This window comes from Erythrolamprus reginae, chromosome 2 (genome assembly GCF_031021105.1).
Source record: "Erythrolamprus reginae isolate rEryReg1 chromosome 2, rEryReg1.hap1, whole genome shotgun sequence".
In the NCBI taxonomy this organism is placed as follows: Eukaryota; Metazoa; Chordata; class Lepidosauria; order Squamata; family Dipsadidae; genus Erythrolamprus; species Erythrolamprus reginae.
In genome coordinates this window covers 52,479,552-52,502,589 of record NC_091951.1, presented here as the reverse complement: position 1 = coordinate 52,502,589, position 23,038 = coordinate 52,479,552, and the positions used below count along the sequence as shown (strand labels likewise).

The window sequence follows — 23,038 nt, the reverse complement described above, 5'->3', positions numbered from 1 at the left end:
TGAGATAACCTTCTGGAGAAACAGTGGAGGGGAACTTTGCAACACAGAGCTTTCCCAGAGAAAGGCTCGAATCAAGATTGTGCAACCTCAAGCTGGATAGAGGGAAAAGGAAGAGGTTCAGGCTAGCCAGCCCCTGGAATCTCTCAGGATACATATAATAGGTTAGAATGTCATAGATTTGGTTTGATTTCTGTCCATTAGGTGTAAGCAAATAAAGAATTGGACCTGATTGGATCACCTTGCATCATCGCTGGGGTTGGGCCCAAATTTGATAGACCTAGATGGATGGCTTGATTGGAGCAAGCTTCAAAAGTTATTTTAGTGTATTTTTATAAAAGAGAACCCATATTATAAATCATAGTATTTTTCAAATCAAATCAGCCTTGCCTTTCTCTCTTAAGGTCTGTGCCTTTCAAATGTAATAAGCAAGCATTAAGCCTGAATTCAGAACTAATGCAACAAGCTAATGACATTGAATCATAGCATGTTATTTTCTTGAAACTTCCAATAGATTTTAAATGATCAATGGTGCTCTAAAAAGTCAGTGCTGCACATAATGTTCCTGCAGCAATCCCAATCATAAAGAAAACGACCACATAACTACTTGAGATTAGTTCAAACGCTGAGTGGAGCATGGCACAAATTGAAAGCTTATTAGTGCCATCTAGTAGCTGAAAAGCAACATGGCATGTTTCAGTAGGAATCACCTGTCAATACATTTTCTTTTTGTGTGTGTTTCACTCTAGCTGTTCATTGTCATTGTGTCACTCTAGCTGTTTATGGTCATTCAATGAAGCTAGAAGCGAGTTCTCCAAAGTCTATATGTCCTTTGATAAGGGACAGTCCTTTATTTCAGAAAGCGCTTCTTTAGATGGATTTATTTTTTGGAAAACTCATTTTTTTGTCCAGTCATTCATTCATTCATTCATTTATTTATTTTGTCCAATACATAATACACATTGAAGAGAAAGATATGTAATAATATAAGTAAAGAAAAGAATAGAAGAAAAGATATAAAAGTATAGGTGAACAAATTTGAAAGGAAGAAAAGATAAATGAGATAAGGAGAGACAACTGGACAGGGGACGGAAGGCACACTGGTGCGCTTATGCACGCCCCTTACTGACCTCTAAGGAACCTGGAGAGGTCAATCGTGGATAGTCTAAGGGGAAAATGTTGGGGGTTAGGGGTTGACATTACTGAGTCAGGTAATGAGTTCCATGCTTCGACAACTCGGTTGCTGAAGTCATATTTTTTACAGTCAAGTTTGGAGTGGTTAATATTAAGTTTGAATCTGTTGCGTGCTTTTGTGTTGTTGCGATTGAAGCTGAAGTAGTCATTGACAGGTAGAACGCTGCAGCATATGATCTTGTGGGCAATACTTAGATCGTGCTTTAGGCGACATAGTTCTAAGCTTTCTAAACCTAGGATTGATAGTCTGCTTTTGTAGGGTATTCTGTTTCGAGTGGAGGAGTGAAGGGCTCTTCTGGTGAAGTATCTTTGGACATTTTCAAGGGTGTTGATGTCCGAGATGTGGTATGGGTTCCAGACAGATGAACTGTATTCAAGGATGGGTCTGGAAAAAGTTTTGTAGGCTCTGGTGAGTAGTGTGAGATTGCCAGAGCAGAAGCTGCGTAGGATCAGGTTAACAACTCTAGAAGCCTTTTTGGCGATATTGTTGCAGTGGGCTTTGGCACTTAGATCATTTGATATTAGTATTTTGGTTCTTTAACTTTTACCATACAAATAGTATCCCTTACTGCACAGCCTTTCATCTCATGAAAAAAATAGGAGATTGAATTGTCTTACATACGCTGTTCAATTTTAAGTATCATTATCAGAATATAGACAAACATTTTCTTTTTTTCTGTTCTTGAATTTTCCTTTATAAAGTCAAGTTATAAAGATATAACTCCCAATAACTTCATCTCCCAATGAACTTCTTTCAGGCTAGTCTCTTTTTCAGCGCCATCCATTATGTTTTCCAAGAAAATATAATCGCTGCAATAAAGGCCGGTATCATTTCCATTCCTTCCATGAAAGGAAAAAAATGATGATCCAAGCCACTAACAAGAATAATTTAAAAAGAATTTAAAAAGTGAAATTTGAAAGAAAGCAATTAAAACACAAAGGACGGCATATTAACCAAATACTTGAACAGCATCCAAACAATTAAAGGCCAGCATCCAAACAATTAAAGACAAACAAGCTTTAATGCCAAGCATGATACAATTATCAAATAGCTCAATAATTCAGTTAAAAGCCATCACTGAGTTTTGTTAAAATAATAGACAAATATTATACAGCTTTTTTAAAAGTTTATTTACACAAACAAACATTAAAAGCATTAGACACCTTGTGACCATCCGGTTTTGTCATTCCATTATATAATATTTTCCTAACAATAAATACCCTTATTGTTCAATGTACATTGCTTTTTTTATCTTATATATGCATGCCTCGTCACTATTCATTTATATTCAAACCTTTCTTTCAATTCTTATTCTCAACTTTTTTGATTGTTTTTCCTTTCTATCCATTGATAAAATTTATCCCATATTGCTTAGTATTCCGTCTCTCCTTTATCCTTCATTTTCAGTATTAGTCTATTCATTTCTGCGCATGTCAGTATTTTTTTTCTATTATTTCTTCTTCCGTTGGATTTTTTTTTTCATTTTTCCAACATTGCGCGTATATCAGCTTTGCAAAAACATCTGCAAGGAAACCACCAATTAAATTAAAATTAAAAGAAAAAGAGCCTGACTTTTAAAAAGTGTGGAATAAGTTTTATAATTGGTTGAAAGAGAGAAGTAATAAATAAAAGTATAATGGTCTATTCTCAAGCAACTATGTAAAAGTTTTAGAAGGTACATTTATAATATTCGTAGCTCAGGGTTGAACTGGTGGGAAGTACCAAGGTTCCCACCAGTTCAACCCTGAGCTACGGATATTATTTTCTTTCAGTTTCAAGAATCAGTTTCAAAAAGGCAATACACTAGTCTTCATGGAAGGAAGCCTTGTAGTTTTTGCTTTCAGTCTATCTCAAGGGCTGACCTTACAGGCCTCAATCTGCTTTCCCTCAAACTAACTCTTGCTTCTCTTCTTTCTGGACTCTTCTTTACTACAGGTTTGGTGCCTCCTACTATTCATTCTTTTTATTTATTTATTGGTTTCTATTAAACACACAGAACAAAAGCAACAATAAACATTCAAAAGACAGAACATGTAACAAACAAGTGGGACATTTATATCCCCCTATCCATCAAAAGCTATTATCAGATACATTCATTTTACACAATGTTTCCATTTTGCTCTCAAACTGATTATCCTATTATACAATGTACCTTCTAAAACTTTTACATAGTTGCTTGAGAATAGACCATTATACTTTTATTTATTACTTCTCTCTTTCAACCAATTATAAAATTTATTCCACACTTTGTAAAAGTCAGGCTCTTTTTCTTTTAATTCTCTAGTTAGCATGTCCATTTCTACTCAGTCCAGCCGAATGAGGGTGGGATAACCCCCCACGAGAAACAAGGGAACATACTGGAGCAATACGGAGGTAGAGGTGGAGGGGCACAATCTAAGTCTAACATAGAGGACAAGGGGGGATTAGAACAGTGTAGACCTAGGACGAGGACATGGGTAAAAAAATTGCAAGAGCAGACATGTACCACTATAGAAAGTAACAACGACAATGGGGGGAAGAAAGGAATACCAAACACCTCCGAAGCATTGCCTCACAACTCCACCCCCTCCCTTGGGGAGGGAAAAAGGCAACAGACACGAGTAAAAGCGGTAGATCTCCCTACAGCCAGCAGGATTAAGCCTCACAATTCCACCCCCTCCCTTGGGGAGGGAAAAAGGCAACAGACACGAGTAAAAGCGGTAGATCTCCCTACATCCAGCAGGATTAAGCCTCACAATCCCACCCCCTCCCTTGGGGAGGGAAAAAGGCAACAAACACGAGCAAAAGTGGTAGATCTCCCTTCAGCCAGCAGGATTAAGCCCACAATTAGGCTTACCGCAGGGGGGAGGGAAGGGTGTGTAATTGTATTCCAATACATTTGAAAGAGAAGACTTATCCAAATCCCTGATTTAAAGGGCTGCACAATCACCTCTAAAACAATAAAGTAAGGATCAGACTTGTTGGAGTTATTGACATTTTCTTAATATCTGTTAGTCAAATCATAAAAGAAACCAGTAGATGTCAATCTTTTTGCCTGGTTTCAGAAGCTGTATAAATAATTATATATTTGGTAGTGCAGATTGAATATTGGCTATTACACATACTAGAAAATGTATATAGATAATTACATATTTGGTAGTGCAGATTGAATATTGCCCATTACACATACTGGGAAATGTGTGAATGTGCAAATTGGTGGATCAAAAATACTTTGTATTTTAAAGTAACTCGCTGCTAAGGACTTATTATTTTTCATGAAACTGTTCTTAATCCTGGTTTAATACAGTCTTTAAACAAAATCACACATGAAGAGGATGCTGACAGTGGGTTGAAAAGAGAGAGCTTGGAAATTAATCTTTGTGATTAATTAAGTTAGTGTTTTCATAAATGTTATTATAATAACAGTGTTTAATAAGAAGGAATCCAGTTACATTATTAATCCTTTAAACAGAGCTTTACTCTTTAGTTATTTTATGTGATTATGCTAAGTTTTATTAAATGGTAAGGTTAAATCTTGTGTGTATGTGGAAGTGGTGCACTTAATGTGAATGTAAATAATAATTTGTTGGCCCTGAATTAGAATATATCCTGATGCTGAATATCACCATGACAACTAATTGCATCATCCTCAGATGAAGCTTAGTCTAAATTTCATTGCTGGATTGTCATGATGCAATGAAATATTTCACGGTGTTATTAAATATGAATTTATAATCACATCGTTGTCAAAGGTTTGCTATATGTGTTTACTCTCATTTGATTTTCTTCCCTTTGTAACTAATGTGATTCTCATATGGAAAACCTAATGGAAATGACTGTTTGCATTTGGATAATAACATTTGTTGATAACATATGGCCTGCGGGTGCTTCAGCAAATAAAAAGCTTTTATTAGTACACAGAAATAGGCGTCATACAAAGCAGATGCTATCAAAATGCACAGCGCAAGATTATAGGGCATTTTGTCTGCTGCTTAATTGCTTTTACAAGTACTTTTCATACACTAAATTCTTGATTCCAAGCTATTCAGTGAAAATGGATTTTGGGGTGCAGACTGAAATGTCAGCAAGGGAGAAAAAAAGGCATTATACTGTTTTCAAAATAAACTATAAGCCCTTTGACAATGAAGTACCAACAACAATCTCAACTGTTTCTTTTCCCTTATTAACATACCATTATTTGTTTAAAATATGTTTTTACAATAAAACCTCTGCTTAATAAACTATTTGGAAAAGGGTTGTCCATAAATTTTAATTTGTTAATAACCTTAATTAAATCTAAATATACAGTATATTGCATTCATAATTACATAATTGACTAGAAGTTGCCATTTGTGTAAAAACTTGATATATCTACTCATTTATTTAATGAGTAAATATATAACCCACCCCAATTCTAACACCCTGTACATGACAAATAACAGATACAAGAACTAAAAATTATAAAAACAAAATATAAAGGAAAAAAGAATACAATCAATTTAAATTTAATCCAACAATAAAATAAATGTAAGGGATGAACCATAATTTAATAGACATTACAATGGTATTGTCAGTGATAGTAAACAATTAAAGGAAAGTTTTACGATAGTTCTACTACAATGTTAATCTGAAATTAATTTGTATATGCATGTATATATGCTAATATTGTATAAAATATATAAAAGAATAAGAACGTAACAATAAATCAAATAAATTACAATATGATGTAAAAAATGAAAATGAAATGCAGCCAAATCTAGTTTTACACTAATATCACTTGTTATGACTCTTGTATGTTTCAATCTTTATCTGTATATTATTTGCTTGTATCAGAGTTCTCCAAACTCGTCCACTTTAAGACTTGGGGACTTCAACTCCCAGAATTCCTCAGCCAGCTTTGCTGCCTGGGGAATTCTGGGAGTTGAAGTCCCCAAGTCTTAAAGTGGACGAGTTTGGAGACCACTGGCTTGTATCATACCCAAATACCACTTTTTTTTACTTTATTTTAAAGGATAAGGCATCCTTTTCCAAAATATGACATTATGGTAACCAAAAATGCTCACATTCCAGAAATGCTCATTATTTCTGTTTAAAGTACGTAGTTTTAAAGTCACAGGCAGGAGTGAAATGTTCCAGTTCATTCGTGCCTGTCGGTCATTGGAGAACCAGTTGCGAAGGCGGAATGAGGCTCCGCCCAGACATTGCCATTTGGATTCTTTTACCCTTAGTGCCTGTGCAAAGCATTCTGTGCATGCGTAGAGAGTGAAAAAAACCAGGCGTCCAGGAGGTTGGGCGGAACCTCAGGCTGCCTTCGCGATCGACTCTCTGATGATTGACAGGCATGAGTGAACCGGGAGCGTTTCACCCTTGTCACAGGGATAATTAAAAGTTTTAAAACATGAGTGAAAGGTTCAGAAGTTACCAAGGAATGATGTGTGTTGTGGTTTTTACCTCCTAATTCTCAACAATCAGCATAACTACACCACACCCTTAACTCTGCTTTAGCTTTTGCTGATGCCTCTGCTAACTTTTCTTTTTCAATCCTCCAATGCAACATTTGCCCCCCCTCCCCCTCCAATCACTGAAAAAATAAGTGTTTCAACCTCAGGATGAATTTCTAACAAAAAGTAAGGAAAGAAAAACAGTAATCCACCCCCCAAAAAAAGGTCACGTTTATGCTGAATTTTGGACTGGGGATGTTCTTCCTGTTAAACACATGTTATTAGTACAAAGCTGCTAAGGAATATGATCTAAGCATAATATGATCTTAGCATAAAGAATATGCTAAGGAATATTCGATCTGACCTAAATGTAGTTCATAAAATCATCTTCCACAATGTCCTACCTGTCAATGATTTTTTTTCAGCTTCAATTACAACCATACACGAGCACACAATAGATTCAAACTCAATTTAAACCTCTCGAAACTCGACTGCAGAAAATACAACGTCAGCAACAAAGTGATCAATGCATGGAATGCACTACCATGACTCTGTGGTTTCTTCCCCAAACCCCAAAAACTTTAACAACCTTGTCTGCTGTACAAGTCCCTTAATCAGTCCTTAAGTACTTAGCTAGTAGCTGTGAAGAAACATCACAGCCCTCCTTCTTCCACGAAGTGAAACACACACTTTACTCTGCTTTGGTGTCAAAGGCATGAAAAATCCACAAACAAAGTTCAGTCACAGCGAGGCATGATCCTGAAGAACTGCGATCAGATAATCTTCCACAACGGCCAAACTAGCACGCTGCTATTTATAGCAGCAGCTCTAATTACTGGAGCCCCACCCAAACACAGGTGGCCTCTCTTATCTCCTGTAATATTTCCTCAATTGGTCTCTTCGATGCATAAGTCTGCGCCTGCATGGGTCTAACACTTGGTCATCCGAATCAACCGAAGATAATGGTGATTGGCTTCCTGGGCTGTGTGCCAAGCCCCCCTCTTCCAAGTCACCCCCACCTTCTTCGTCCAAGGAAACTGCACTCCCTGACTCTGCCGGCAACAAAACAGGCCTAGGACATGTTGACGTTTCCCCTGCCTCCACCTCCACATTCCTTGGGGAGGAGCTGGGCCAGAGCCAATCACAACAAGTAGTAGTTTAATTGCTGCTATGGGACAGGGAATATTTTTATTCATCAAGTTTTAATTCCATTTTCATTTATAGCACAGTTGAGTCTGATTCTGTTGGAACATCCATTGTCGTCAGGCCTTGAAACTGGGCTGCCACTTATGCACTCATGCCTCAGTGGTACATTTTGGATACAGAGATGGCAGCAGACAACATAGAACTTGGCAATGGTTCTTGCATTACTTTCTTATAAAATTGTAAATAGCAATGCAAAAGCTACTTTCTCACAATTTATTAAGCCCTATATGTGTTTTATTTAGTCAGGAATGGAAAGCACAGCTCACCTTCACAAGAACTAATGTGCCATTTACTAAAAACAAAAAGAAGTGGTAACACAGCTTGAAATTTTGAGAAAATTAAATGAGCTGTGAAGACTATTGAAAATCTATTAAAGCCATAACAAAAAGTACCTTGTGTTCTCTCCAAATCTAAAAAAAGAGTCTGGTATGATTTAATAAATTCAATTTCAATTATTTTGCAAAAAAAAAGAAGTTCTAAATTGGGATCTTATGTGTTCTTCCATTTTACAGCTCAAATAGTTTAGAAGGGTTTAGAAACCTAATGGTGCAGTGGTTAGAATGCAGCACTGCAAGCTAACTCTGCCGATTGTGAGCAGTTCGATCATAACTGGCTCCTTCTATTCTTCTGATATTGGTAAAATGAGGATCCAGATTGTTGGTGGCAACATGCTAACTCTGTAAACCACTTAAAGAGTGTTGTAAAGCACTGTGAAATGCCCTACATGACATTGGACCAGAATACCTCCGGAACCGCCTGCTACTGCACGAATCCCAGTGACCGATAAGGTCCCACAGAGTTGGCCTTCTCCAGGTCCTGTCGACTAAACAATGTTGTTTGGCAGGCCCCAGGGGAAGAGCCTTCTCTGTGGTGGCCCCGGCCCTCTGGAATCAACTCTCCCCAGACATTAGAACTGCCCCCAGCCTCCTTGTCTTTCGTAAACTACTCAAGACTCACCTATACCGCCAGGCATGGGGGAGTTGAGACACCTTTCCCCCAGGCTCTTTATATTTTATGTTTGGTATGTATGTGTTCTTTAGTTTTAAAATATGATAGGGTTTTATATGCTTCTTTTTAAATATTAGATTTGTTTCGCTATAATATTGTTTTTTATTATTGTTGTGAGCTGCCCCGAGTCTTTGGAGAGGGGCGGCATACAAATCTAATAAATTATTATTATTATTATTATTATTATTATTATTATTATTATTATTATTACTATTGTTATTGCTGTTAAAATTCCTGGCAAAATTATAAGGGGCAGAAAAACCATGGAACTGTCATAGTACAGTACATTTTTTTAAATGATCTGGTTTTATGTCCCAGTATCAATAATGGTCTCTTTCATATTCAAATCAACTATTCAGCCATGTCACGATCCACAGATTGTTTTCTCCTATTTGAGGTTTATGGAGAAGGCAGAATCCTTATTTCACCTCATATTATTAATCCGTCATGATTTTTTAAGCTCCTGCTGTGACATTTTACTTTTTGAACTAATTCATCCTTTTTATATTTCTCTCTTGCTGATGGTTTAATAATGTTGCTGACTTGCTATTTTTCACTTCTTTTGTTTGTGCTTTAAAATATTCTATTTTATGAATATTTAGGAAAAGTGGTACAAATGAAAGCAAATTATTTTGCAGTCTGCGAGACATAATTAAGGACAAAGATTCTGAAAAGGTATTCTAATCCAGGTACGGGCCACAAAGAACATAGCACACACAAAGTCTGTACAAATCATAGTTTGAAGGGCTACTAATGAGCTTTCTTAGTAGTCATGCACAAATGCAGTTTAAAGCACTCTTTTCTGAACACTGACTGTTAATTCAACTTTATTACGAAGGCCATGAAATAATAACTCAACGCTGAGTTAACAGACTTATAGATGTCAACAATCTTATGGTGATTGGCAAAATGCCCAGAAGAAATTTGCAGGAAAAGGCCAAGAGAGAGAACAAGAGCTGATCAGAATCAAGACACGAAGGAATATGAACGAACATTGTTTCCTGCAAATTGCTTCTGTCGTCATCATCCCTTAAATAGGGGAGAGGCCAATTAAGCCCAAACCTTACTCCTGAGGAGATGTGATATCTATCATCACTCCCTTTCTTCTACCCATATGCCCCCTTAACATCTGATAGAAGAGGATAGTGTAGCTCAGGGTTGAACTGTTGGGTCATTGGTGCTCTCTGAAACAGGTTGTTTTCTTGAAGGTTTGGAAACATTAAACTGCAGTTTCCATTGCTTTGACCATTTATCTAGTAAAGCTAAATCATTTACCATATTACAGACCCCTCCACGGTACATGGTAGTGAAAGACTACCAAAATTTTTACTACACACTGTGGGTATGGCTTATGCAGAATGCCCTGCATTTTCTTTCAATGTCTTTCAGTGCAAATTGGGTGGTCTGGGGTTTTGCTACCCCACTGCATTCCCCCCATCTGGGCAGTAGCCCACCCCTGTTGTTTAGCCATTTTACTCCTAAATGGTTCCAAGCAGCATACAATATAAATGTCAAAAACATCAAATAAATGCTGACATCTAGAGAACACTGATATCAGCATTTACTTGAGGTATTTTATTTTTCATTCACGACCTCCGTCCCTTCCTTCTAGAGCCAATGTTCACCTCTTTTCAAAAAAACAGAACAGTGAGAAGGCAGTTTATGTAAATCAGGGCTGTCAAATTCACATCATCATGGTGGCATCACGTGGCATATCAGGACTTTTCCCCCCTTCACTAAACTGGGTGTGGTTAGCATGTGACACATCTGGCCCGTGGCCTGGGAATTTGACAGCCCTGATATAAATGAATATTGATTTCTGGAGACCCTTGTTCCAAGTTGTGATATCTATCATCACTCCCTTTCTTCTACCCATATGCCCCCTTAACATCTGATAGAAAAGGATAGTATAGCTCAGGGTTGAACTGTTGGGTCATTGGTGCTCTCTGAAACAGGTTGTTTTCTTGAAGATGTTTCATTATCCAATCAGATAATGTCTCAGACAAACAAGCTAATAATAAACAACAGCCCAGCCAAAGAACCTCTAAAAATTCTCCCACCAATGGGACAAACCATGAATATATAAAGAGAGAACAAAGCCCTACTCCCTTCTAGCACTGATGATGCTATCTGGACTTCAGCAAAGCCTTTGATACGGTTCCACATAAAGAGCTGATAGATAAATTAGTGAAGATTGGACTTAATCCCTGGATAGTTCAGTGGATTTCAAGCTGGCTGAAGCATAGACATCAGAGAGTTATTGTTAATGGCGAGTATTCTGAGCAGAGTCAGGTTACAAGCGGTGTGCCACAAGGGTCTGTTCTGGGTCCTATTCTTTTTAATATGTTTGTGAGTGACATAGGGGAAGGTTTGGTAGGGAAGGTTTGCCTATTTGCCGATGACTCTAAAGTGTGCAATAGGGTTGATATTCCTGGAGGGGTCTGTAATATGGTAAATGATTTAGCGTTACTAGATAAATGGTCAAAGCAATGGAAACTGCAGTTTAATGTTTCCAAATGTAAAATAATGCACTTGGGGAAAAGGAATCCTAAATCTGAGTATTTCATTGGCAATTCTGTGTTAGCAAAAACTTCAGAAGAGAAGGATTTAGGGGTAGTGATTTCTGACAGTCTCAAAATGGGTGAACAGTGTGGTTGGGCGGTAGGAAAGGCAAGTAGGATGCTTGGCTGCATAGCTAGGGGTATAACAAGCAGGAAGAGGGAGATTGTGATCCCCTTATATAGAGCGCTGGTGAGACCACATTTGGAGTGCTGTGTTCAGTTCTGGAGACCTCACCTACAAAAAGATATTGACAAAATTGAACGGGTCCAAAGACGGGCTACAAGAATGGTGGAAGGTCTTAAGTATAAAACGTATCAGGAAAGACTGAATGAACTCAATCTGTATAGTCTGGAAGACAGAAGGAAAAGGGGGGACATGATCGAAACATTTAAATATGTTAAAGGGTTAAATAGGGTTCAGGAGGGAAGTGTTTTTAACAGGAAAGTGAACACAAGAACAAGGGGACACAATCTGAAGTTAGTTGGGGGAAAGATCAAAGGCAACATGAGAAAATATTATTTTACTGAAAGAGTAGTAGATCCTTGGAACAAACTTCCAGCAGACATGGTTGGTAAATCCACAGTAACTGAATTTAAACATGCCTGGGATAAACATATATCCATTGTAAGATAAAATACAGGAAATAGTAAAAGGGCAGACTAGATGGACCAAGAGGTCTTTTTCTGCCGTCAGTCTTCTATGTTTCTATGTTTCTATGCTACCTAGTCAGGTAATGAAATATCTGCAAGATAACAAACAAGCTCAGAGAACGCCAAAGACCCCATAGTCCTTTAGCCATACCACCCTATAATCCATGTTGTATATAAATATAGCTCTGGATCTTTAATGAAATGCAGCAAAGTATTCAATTAATGGAATCTACACATAGAAAGATTTACCTTTTGTCTAATTCTAAGGTTTGACTCAGAGGTGGGTTTCAGCACTGGTTTGACAGCACTAGATTGACAGCAGGTTCTGACCATTTCTGGAGAATCGGTAGCTGAAATTTTGAGTAGTTCGAAGAACCAGTAAATACCACCTCTGATTGGCCTTTCCCCCGTCAATTCTCTGCCTCCTAAGTCCCAGCTGGTCGGGAGGAAATGAGGATTTTGCAATAAACTTTCCCTACAGTGGGGTGGGAATGGAGATTTTCCAGTATCCTTCCCCTGTCACATCCACCAAGCCATGCCCACCAAGCCATGCCACACCCACAGAACTGGTAGTAAAAAAAGATTTGAATCCCATCACTGGTTTGACTCCAGAATATAAACATATTGGAAACGGTTAGAATTTGTATTCGACCAGGTTTGTTGACCATTGTTGTTGTTGTTGTTGTTGTTATTATTATTATTATTATTATTATTATTATTATTATTATTATTATTATTTTAGATTTGTATGCCACCCCTCTCCAAAGACTCAGAGCGGCTCACAACAATAAAAACAGTACAAATCCAATAATTATAACAGTTTAAAACACCTTAATGTAAAAGACAATCATATGTCTCATACAAACCATACACAAAACGGAAACAGCCCAGGGGAATCAATTTCCCCATGCCTGATCAGATAGGTGGGTTTTAAGGAGTTTACGAAAGGCAAGGAGGGTGGGGGCAATCCTAATCTCCATGGGGAGTTGATTCCAGAGGGTGGGGGCCACCACAAAGAAGGCTCTTCCCCTGGGTCCCACCAGACGACATTGTTTCGTCAATGGGACCCGAAGAAGGCCAACTCTTTGGGACCTAACCGGTCGCTGGGATTCGTGCGGCAGAAGGCCATGGTAATCAACTGCAGTGGGTCAGCAACTTATAAGTAGTTTTCATACAATATTTTCAACAGTCTTCTTTTTACCGAGTTGCAAAAGTGCAAGCACGCCATTTGCTACTATTGGCTTTGTTTTAGTCTGTTGTCTTCCCAGAGGAGGTTTTTCAACAATGCTGAGTTGTTGTCTTGCAGGTTTTTTACCACGTTAACTAATTAGCACAATGGCACTCCTGTTGCTTCTTCTTTAAAAAAAAAACTATATGTAACAGTTGGTGACATTTGCGTTAACCCTTTCCCTTCCAAGGTGACAGTGCTAAGGTGGCAAGCTGTTGTTGCTTCTTCTTCTTCTTCTTCTTCTGCCTAATGTTTTTCTTGTGGATGTTTTCACAGCTGGGGAACGCAGGGTGACTTTTCCACGACGCATGCCCTTCCGGCTGTGAAGGTGAAGCTGTTTACGGAGAGTACCGGTGTCCTGGCTTTGGAAGACAAAGAACTTGGGCGGGTAAGGGCAGGCACAGTTGTTGATTGCATCAGCAAATAATGCAATGATGGCAATGACCAGATTGCATCTCTTATTTTTGGCATAACTTACCCCCATGCTGTCTCTCTCCTTGGTCTTATTTCCTAGCTAACTCTTCGTTTTAATTTTAATTGTTCCTCCTTTCGCTTTTTTTTAAAAAACTATTTTTTATTAAAACATTTTTAAAATTTTAAACGGTACAAAACAGGCACAAAGATAAAACATAAAACACACAAATAGTATTCCTCATTACAGCGAACGCATACCAGCATCACTGATAACAGTTACGTATAAAAGTTCTCTTTTTAATATATTCTACTTATTATTATGTTATTATTTTCATTATTACTATTTACACACATATTCCTTTTTTTCTTTTTTTGCATTTTGTTACACACATATGTATAGATACTCATATGTTATTATCTAACCTTTAGCTTATTTTTTCCCTTCCCCTCCTCTGTCTTCTTCTTCTTCCTCTTCCTCCTCTTCCTCTTCTTCTTCTTTCTCTTCCTCTTCCTCCTCTTCTTCTTCTTTTTAAATTTAATGAACTCAATCTGTATAGTCTGGAGGACAGAAGGAAAAGGGGGAACATGATCGAAACATTTAAATATGTTAAAGGGTTAAATAAGGTTCAGGAGGGAAGTGTTTTTAATAGGAAAGTGAACACAAGAACAAGGGGGCACAATCTGAGGTTTGTTGGGGGAAAGATCAGAAGCAACGTGAGAAAATATTATTTTACTGAAAGAGTAGAAGATGCTTGGAACAAACTTCCAGCAGATGTGGTTGTTAAATCCACAGTAACTGAATTTAAACATGCCTGGGATAAACATATATCCATCCTAAGATAAAATACAGGAAATAGCATAAGGGCAGACTAGATGGACCATTAGGTCTTTTTCTGCCCTCAATCTTCTATGTTTCTATGTTAAATAGAGTTTATTAACTTTTTGATCACCTCTAATGCTTCCAGAGATGGGTGAGATGAGCAGCACATACAGGAAACTCAATAAGTAAATACACTGTGTTAGGATTAGAGCTGGTGAAACATTTTTTTGAAGAAGGAAGGAAAGTCTGGACAGCTCTTTGGAAAACTCAAATGTCGATTTTCAATTTTGAAGACACAGAGAACATGTGAATGGCTATGTGTGCACACGCACACAAACAATATCCCTGCAGGTGGCTGAAAGTAGGGCCCGAAATACATTTCTGCAATTTCCACATTGTATTTCAAAGAGAGAACCTTGCATGTGAGCAAGCACAGGGAGTGCATATTTTCCCCAAACTGATGAGACACAGCCCCCCCAAAATTTGGGGTTCAGAGTTGAAAATAAATTACTGTTAAAAGGAGTAGGGAAAAAGAGAACTTTCTCATCTCAGTAACAACCCACCCTCCCCCCATGAAATAAACATTAAACTATTGGAAAGAACATCAGGATTTGAAGGGAAGGGAAGGGACGGTTGTGAAAACAATTCTATGTACTCAACATGTTAAATTAATGTTGCTTCAGTTCACTAAGGGAAGTCGAAATATTATTGCTGAGTGGTGAACCTTAGATTGTGTTTCCTGAGAAAAAGCCTCTCCTGCCCCAGTAGCCAGTTTAGTCCCATGCAGCGGTAGGTTGTTCCCGGTTCGGCCCGGTTCTTCAAACCTGTAGCAATGGCGGCAGGCTCCACCCACCTGCCCAGAACACCAGAAGCATTGCGGGTGCACGTGAGTACTAGCATGAACTGGTAGCTACATGATTTATAACCCACTACTTGTCTAGTGGTAAAAATGTAGGGTTGGGAATCAGGAGATGGTGAATTTAGACATGAAAAATCAGCTGGGTGATATAATTCGTTCCTTGACTAGGTTCTTAAGTAAAAAAGTTTGTAAGAAGAAGCAATTTTTCCCATAGGAATCAATGTAAAAACAAATAATGTGTATGATTGGGGAATCCACAGGGATGGTGGAGGCTGTTTCCTTCAAGGGGATTCCTAGAGAGGCCCCACGGAGGCTTCTCCCTGCCTTTTCCGGCCCTGTTTCCTCCCAGGAGATTCCTAGAGAGGCCCCACGGAGGCTTCTTCCTGCCTTTTCCGGCCCTGTTTCCTCCCAGGAGATTCCTAGAGAGGCCCCACGGAGGCTTCTCCCTGTCTTTTCCGGTTACAGTAAACATCAAATAAATAAATGCATTAATATCTTTTTCCATCGGCCAGGCCAAAGCATTAAGAGGAGAAAGATAGATGGGAAGATCCCAATAATTCATTTCCCAGAGATGAGTGCAAATCAGCACTGATGTCATTTTAGAGCAGAGATGGAATTGCTTCTGAGGCGATTAACAATCTACCTCAGGTACGGCAAGGTTTCCAAAGTAACTCTGACTGAATCTATGGATCTATTAAATGAATTTCATTTATCATCTCTGCTGATCAGTAGATAATTCAACATATTCCTGTTAGCAGCACAGCTGCAGTTGAATTAAGTATAGCCGGTCCATTTCTTTCCCCAGCTGCTAAAGCAGATAATAATGCCAACTTTTATTTTTATTTTTTTATCATGTAACAGGTTCCCAGTGATACTGTGCTCCTAAGTGTTTCTTCTTTTTTCCCCTCTATGTTGATGTTATTTTTTTCCCCTTTAGCGCCTTCAGCAGCATTTATCTTGGTGACAGATATAATTAAACAAGATCTAAGTATTGCCCACAAAATCATATGCTGCAACGTCCTGCCTGTCGGCGACTACTTCAGCTTCAACCACAACAACACAAGAGCACACAACAGATTTAAACTTAATATTAACCGCTCCAAACTTGACTGTAAAAAATATGACTTCATTAACCGAGTTGTCGAAGCGTGGAACTCATTACTGGACTCCATAGTGTCATCCCCAAACCCCCAACACTTTACCCTTAGATTATCTACGGTTGACCTATCCAGATTCCTAAGAGGTCAGTAAGGGGCGAGTACAAGTGCACTAGAGTGCCTTTCGTCCCCTGTCCTATTGCTCTCCTATATCTCCTATACCTTTCTTCTATTCTTACATCTCTTCTATTTTTTCATTGATACCCACTAAAACTCTCATTGTGTATTGGACTAAATAAATAAATAAGTAAATAAGTAAACAAACAAACAAACAAACAAACAAACAAATTCCCTTTGGGCTCTGCTTTGCCTCTACTCAGCCTCTACTCTTCAATTTTCTGCATGGAACACAGAAAGCATAATTTAAATGCTTTAAATGCTGTGAAAAAGACTTCTTTCACACAAGACTGTTGTGGTGCAATCACCCTGCCCAATCATAGAATTACATGGTAGATTCTAAGAAGACCACTAATTTTTACAATGTTCTTTAAACATAAAAGAAGAAAAAGTGACAATGCAGCATGATATTGTTTCGTGGAGTACAAAGTTCATTTCTTTTACCTGTCATTGGACTGATATGCCAGTTCCATATCTCATTTACATTAACTTTCATTGGACAGATATGACAACAATGAAAGTTAACACCATTTTCATGATGGTATCGCAGGAACTCCACGAGCAAAATCTGGCAGCAAAATAATTCTGAGAGATTTGATATATACAGTGGTACCTCTATCTAAGAACGCCTCTACTTACAAACTTTTCTAGATAAAAAATGGGTGTTCAAGATTTTTTTTGCCTCTTTTCCAGAACCATTTTCCACTTAAAAACCCGAGTCTCCCAAACTGTAACTGGAGAAGGCGGGGATAAACCTTCGTGGGGCCTCTCTAGGAATCTCCTGGGAGGAAACAGGGCCAGAAAAGGCAGGGAGAAGCCTCTCTGGGGCCTCTCTAGGAATCTCCTGGGAGGAAACAGGGCCTCCACCCTCCCTGTGGTCTCCCCAATTGTATGCTTTATTTGCTTTTACATTGATTCCTATGAGAAAAATTGCTTCTTCTTACAAACTTTTCTATTTAAGAACCTGGTTACGGAACAAATTAAGTTCGTAAGTAAAGATATCACTGTATACTCGTAGCATCTCCACAGAATAGCACATACATGCTCTCTAAATCTCTGCATGTTAACTTTGTCTTCAGGTTGTTCTTCATCCCACACCAAATAGCCCAAAACAATCTGAATGGCACAAAATGGCTGTTTCCAAAAACTGTCCTGATCAAGACTTGAAAATCAAGCTGGCTGTCCGTATGGATAAACCTCAGAATATGAAACATTCTGGGTAAGTGACTTTTTTTTTTTGCAAACTAGTGATTGCAAGTTACCATATTTTTCAATACTATAATAATTAAAAAATATCTCCTCCTTCTCCCCAAATTTGTATTAGAAATCGAATCGATGGGATTTAATTTTCATCATTTTGAGAATGATTGACGTTTTATCACTGGTAGCTTTGACCTCTCTTAATCTTTAAAGAAATGTCTTCTGAAAGTAATGTCTAGTCTTTGTCCTGCATGTGAACTAAGAATATTATTATTCTCAAAAAGGAACTATAAAATAGAAATCGGTCTGATTTTCCCTGTATTTTATTTCTTGCATTGAATTTTTAGAATAGCAAAGTCCTTATTGTTCTATCAGAATATTCCTAATAATGATAACCTGTTTCTTCGAATAGCCTGATTATACTATCAGAATTATGCATATAATATTCTGAATGAGTTGTCAAGGTCTTTGAAATAATGATTACCATTAGCATTTTTAGCATTTACACTTATATGCTGTTTCACGGTGCTTTACAGCCCTCTCAAAGCAGTTTATAGAGAGTAAGCCTATTGCCCCCAACAATCTGGGTCCTCATTTTACTCACCTTGGAAGGATAGAAGGCTGAGTCAACCTTGAGCTTGCTGAGTTTCGATCTGCCAAACTGCAGGCAACCGGTGATCAGCCCACATAGGTTGCAGTACTGCCCTCTAACCATTGCACCACCGAGGCTCTTGGTGGTGCAGTGGTTGATGAAGGCCATCCATGCCAGGAGGGAAAGGGACAGGCTGAAGTTCAAACCCAAGTGATGCTTCTCTTCAGTCCTGAACAACATCACATTCTCCCCTTCTGGACTGTCCCAAAATTTAAGGGACTTCTTGAAGCAGGAGGCAATGACAACCAGGAAGACCTTCAAATAAATTCACCTAGTGTACCAGTTGTGCCCATACTACAATTGGGAGGCACTTTGGTCATACTTTGGTCAGCTCATGATTACATGGTGCATTGCTTGGTACATGAGGGAGCCCTTGAAGAACATTGAGGGATTGAAGCTAGTTCTGAATGTGGGATTTATTTATTTATTTATTTATTTATTTATTTATTTATTTATTTATCAGATTTGTATGCCGCCCCTCTCCGTAGACTCAGGGCGGCTCCCAGCAACAACAATACAATGTAAACAAATCTAATATTTAAGTTAATTTAAAACCCCAATTTAGAAACCAATCATACATACTTACATACCATGCATAAATTTTATAAGCCTAGGGGGAGGGAAAGTCTCAATTCCCCCATGCCTGACGACAGAGATGGGTTTTAAGGAGCTTACGAAAGGCAAGGAAGATGGGGGCAACTCTGATATCTGGGGGGAGTTGGTTCCAAAGGGTCGGGGCCGCCACAGAGAAGGCTCTTCCCCTGGGTCCTGCCAAACGACATTGTTTAGTTGACGGGACCCAGAGAAGGCCCACTCTGTGGGACCTAACTGGTCCCTGGGATTCGTGCAGCAGAAGGCAGTCCCGGAAATATTCTGGTCCGGTGCCATGAAGGGCTTTATAGGTCATAGCCAACACTTTGAATTGTGCTCGGAAACTGATCGGCAACCAATGCAGACTGCGGAGTGTTTATGTGAGGGTTCTGTTTTCTAACACTGAATGCACCACAGTGTACAAAACACTTTTATTATAATACACTTTCCTATTGTCCTGAGCTGACTCCATGTTCCTAGCTCCATGATGACGAACCTATGGCAAGTGTGTCATAGGTGGCATGCTTAGCCATCTCTGTGGGCATGGGAGCCAATGCCCTAGGCCAGTGATGGCGAACCTTTTCTTCCTCTGGTGCCGAAAGAGCGTGTGCATGGGCTATCGTGTATGTGCGAGTGCCAACACCCATAATTCAATGCCTGGGGAGGGTGAAAACAGCTTTCCCTGCCCCCCTGGAGGCCCTCTGGAGGCCAGAAACAGCCTGTTTCCCAACTTCTGATGGGGCCAGTAGCTCTTGTGTTTCACCCTTCTCAGGCTGCAAAGGGTAAAAACACCCCCCCATCCTCCCAGAAGCGCTCTGGAAGCCAAAAACACCCTTCCAGACCTTCTGTGCAAGCCAAAAGTCAGCTGGCCGGCACACACATGCACGTTGGCGCTGAGCTAGGGCAATGGCTTGCGTGCTAGCAGATATCTCAAGGACCGCCTCCTGCCACAGAGTCGGCCTTCTCCAGCTCCCGTCAATGAAACAATGTCGTCTGGCGGGACCCAGGGGAAGAGCTTTCTCTGTGGCGGCCCCGACCCTCTGGAATCAACTCCCCCCGGAGATTAAAACTGCTCCCACCCTCCTTGCCTTTCGTAAACTCCTCAAAACCCACCTCTGTCATCAGGCATGGGGAAATTGATTCCCCTGGGCCGTTTCCGCTTTATGTATGGTCTGTATGAGAAGTATGGTTGTTTTTATACTAAGGGTTTTAAATTGTTTTAAGTATTGGATTTGTACCATTTCTTGTTGTGAGCCGCTCCGAGTCCTCGGAGAGGGGCAGCATACAAACCTAATAAATAATAATAATAATAAATAATAATATCGCTCCAGGTGCCACCTGTGGCACCCGTGCCATAGGTTCGTCATCACTTCCCTAGGCCACCTCAACTGCACATGCACACCAGTCACCTGATTTTCGGCTGTCCCCACTCATGCTGCCCCTCCCCTCCCAAGAGTCTGTATGTGGCCCATTTTAAATGCTAGGTACATACAGGGCTAACATGGGACTCTGGGAGGGTGAAAAATTGACCTCCCAGAAGTCCAGAAATGGGCCAGTTCTGGCCTCTGGAGGTTTCAAGGAAGTCTGCTAGGCCCAAAATGGGGGGCGGGGTCATGCACTCATGCGGGGGGGGAGCAGCATGGGGTGGGTCATGCACATGTTTGTTTGTTTGTTGGGCCTCATATGCTGCCCAACTCCCAAAGGACTCTGGGCATCTCACACCCAAATACACATAAAATGTAATCTAACCCCCCTAATAGGCACAGTGGGCATTGCATAATGGGTGTGGGCATACACATGCCTCTTATTGTATGCATGCACGCACTTTTGGTACCCAAGGGGGAAAAACAAGGTTAGCCCTCATCATCCTAGCTATTGAAAATTGAGATAGTCTTTGATTGTTAGCCCCTTACAACAAATAAAAGCCTTAAAGTTTGTTTGGATTTGACCTCCCAAGTGGATTTGACCTCCCTCCAAAAGCCTTTGCTCTTGTTGGGATTAAGTGCTGACTCAGTGTGATGACTCTTCTTCTCGGTTCCTACCAAGCTTCCTGCCGATCTCTATGCCGAGGTTCAGGCAGGAGTCACACCACAATGGGCTGTTTACTGAAGCTGGTCGTCCTGGCATTTGGCCGCAATTTGCCTGCCTGTATGAACCATACATTTCAAACAACACATTTTCCTTCCTAATATGCTTGTTACTTTCTTTTTCTCTTACAAAGTGATACTTTTGCAGACTAAAGGTCCAGGTAGGATAAAATTGTGTATGGATGCCAGCACATTCCTAAAAACTCCAGGTTATGGCTCAATTAGCTAGATACCTGGAACATTGGCATGGATGCTTATGAGTCAACATGGGGAGGGGGGGTGGATGAATGAGTGAATGAATGAATGAGTGAGTGAGTGAATGAATGAATGAATTAATGAACCCATTTCTTCTTAGGTTTCTGGAACTGCAAACATTTACTGCCCTGACAAACAGTGTGCTGAACCTATTCTCGGACAACTGGGTATGGGAAGCACTGTTGCTTGGCTGCAGCTGTTTTTCTCAAACGCAGACAGAAACTCAGTTTGATTCCCCCCATACATGGTGTGCCTACATAAGATTTGCTACACAAATTTTGACTGCAGTTCAAGGTGCTACATGTTACCTATTCAAGTCCTTCGTGGCATATAGCCTGGTTATTAAAGTGGCATCCTATCAATGTTCCCTCTAATTTTTTTTCGGTGTGGGCGGAAAAGTATAGTATCTGAGCAGCAGTCCCCTTGGGACTGGGCAACATAGAAGTATAGATAGATAGATAGATAGATAGATAGATAGATAGATAGATAGATAGATAGATAGATAGATAGATAAGAAAAAAAATCCCTTCTTTTTTATTAAAAGAAATTAATAATTTAAAAAACCAAAATCCATTACTATTAAAACTAAAACAACCAACAAAACCAAAAACATAACTATTAATAAAAACAGGTGAGGGCTGGGGGGTTTTTTCTCTGTTATTATTTAAGTGCTTTTACCATATGCTTTAAATCAAGAGTCAATTCTCTCTCTGTTTCTCTCTCTTTCCTATCATTCTCTGCCTCAATCATTTTCTCATTTCTCTTTTTTCTCCCCTTTTTTCTATCATTTCTCTCTCTCTCTTCCCTCCAGTCTTCTCTCTTTCTTGCTTTCTCTGTCTCTCTCTCTCTCTTGCTTTCTTCCTCTCTCTCACTCTCTCTCACTCCCTTCCTCTCTCATATCTCTCTGTCTCTCTTGCTCTCTCTCACTCTCTTTGTTCCTCTCTTCTCTCTCTCTCTTTCTTTCTCTCTCTCTCCCCCTCTTGCTCTCTCTCTCTCTCGCTTTCTCTCTTGTTTTCTTTCTCTCTCTCTCTCTTGCTTTCTCTCTCACACACACTCTTTCTCTCTTGTTTTCTTTCTCTCTCTCTCTTGCTTTCTCTCTCACACACACTCTTTCTCTCTTGTTTTCTTTCTCTCTCACTCACTCTTTCTCTCTCTTGTTTTCTCTCTCTTGCTATCTCTCTTTCTCTCCCCATCTTTCTCTCTCTCTCTCTTTCTCACTTTCTCTCTATCTTGCTCTGTCTATTGCTCTCACTCTCTCTCGTTCTCTCTCCGTTCTTCTCACAGCAGAGATCGGCAAAGGTGATTTTCAATGTCGGGTACACGGGCGCTCCCCATCCCCCTGCCAGCCCGCCCAGAACATTCAAAATAAGAAAAACCTTCGCAGAAAATAAATAAATGGGAAGCTTACTGGAAGGATATAGTACAATAGCCATGCTCTATTCTTTCCGAACATAATGGAGACTTCATATGGCTTTTCATGATTAATAGCCATTCATATGTCTATGTTCCACAAATTTGTCTTATCTGTTTTAAAATGACCATCAGCACATTCCAATTTAATTTCATTTAATCTCTCATACTTTCTTAGCTAACACCAGCTGTGTTGTCACACCTGATGGT

General features: G+C 39.5%; 1 protein-coding gene across 3 annotated transcripts in view; it reads left to right on the top strand.

Moving 5' to 3' along the window:
* CADPS (calcium dependent secretion activator) overlaps nucleotides 1–23,038 on the top strand; it is a 526,173-nt gene that overhangs the window by 262,608 nt on the left and 240,527 nt on the right. For all 3 annotated transcript variants that reach the window (XM_070738156.1, XM_070738154.1, XM_070738155.1), the window contains exons 7-8: nucleotides 13,543–13,654; nucleotides 17,713–17,852. In XM_070738156.1, coding sequence (XP_070594257.1) covers nucleotides 13,543–13,654; nucleotides 17,713–17,852 — 252 coding nt within the window. The remainder of the gene's footprint in view (nucleotides 1–13,542; nucleotides 13,655–17,712; nucleotides 17,853–23,038) is intronic.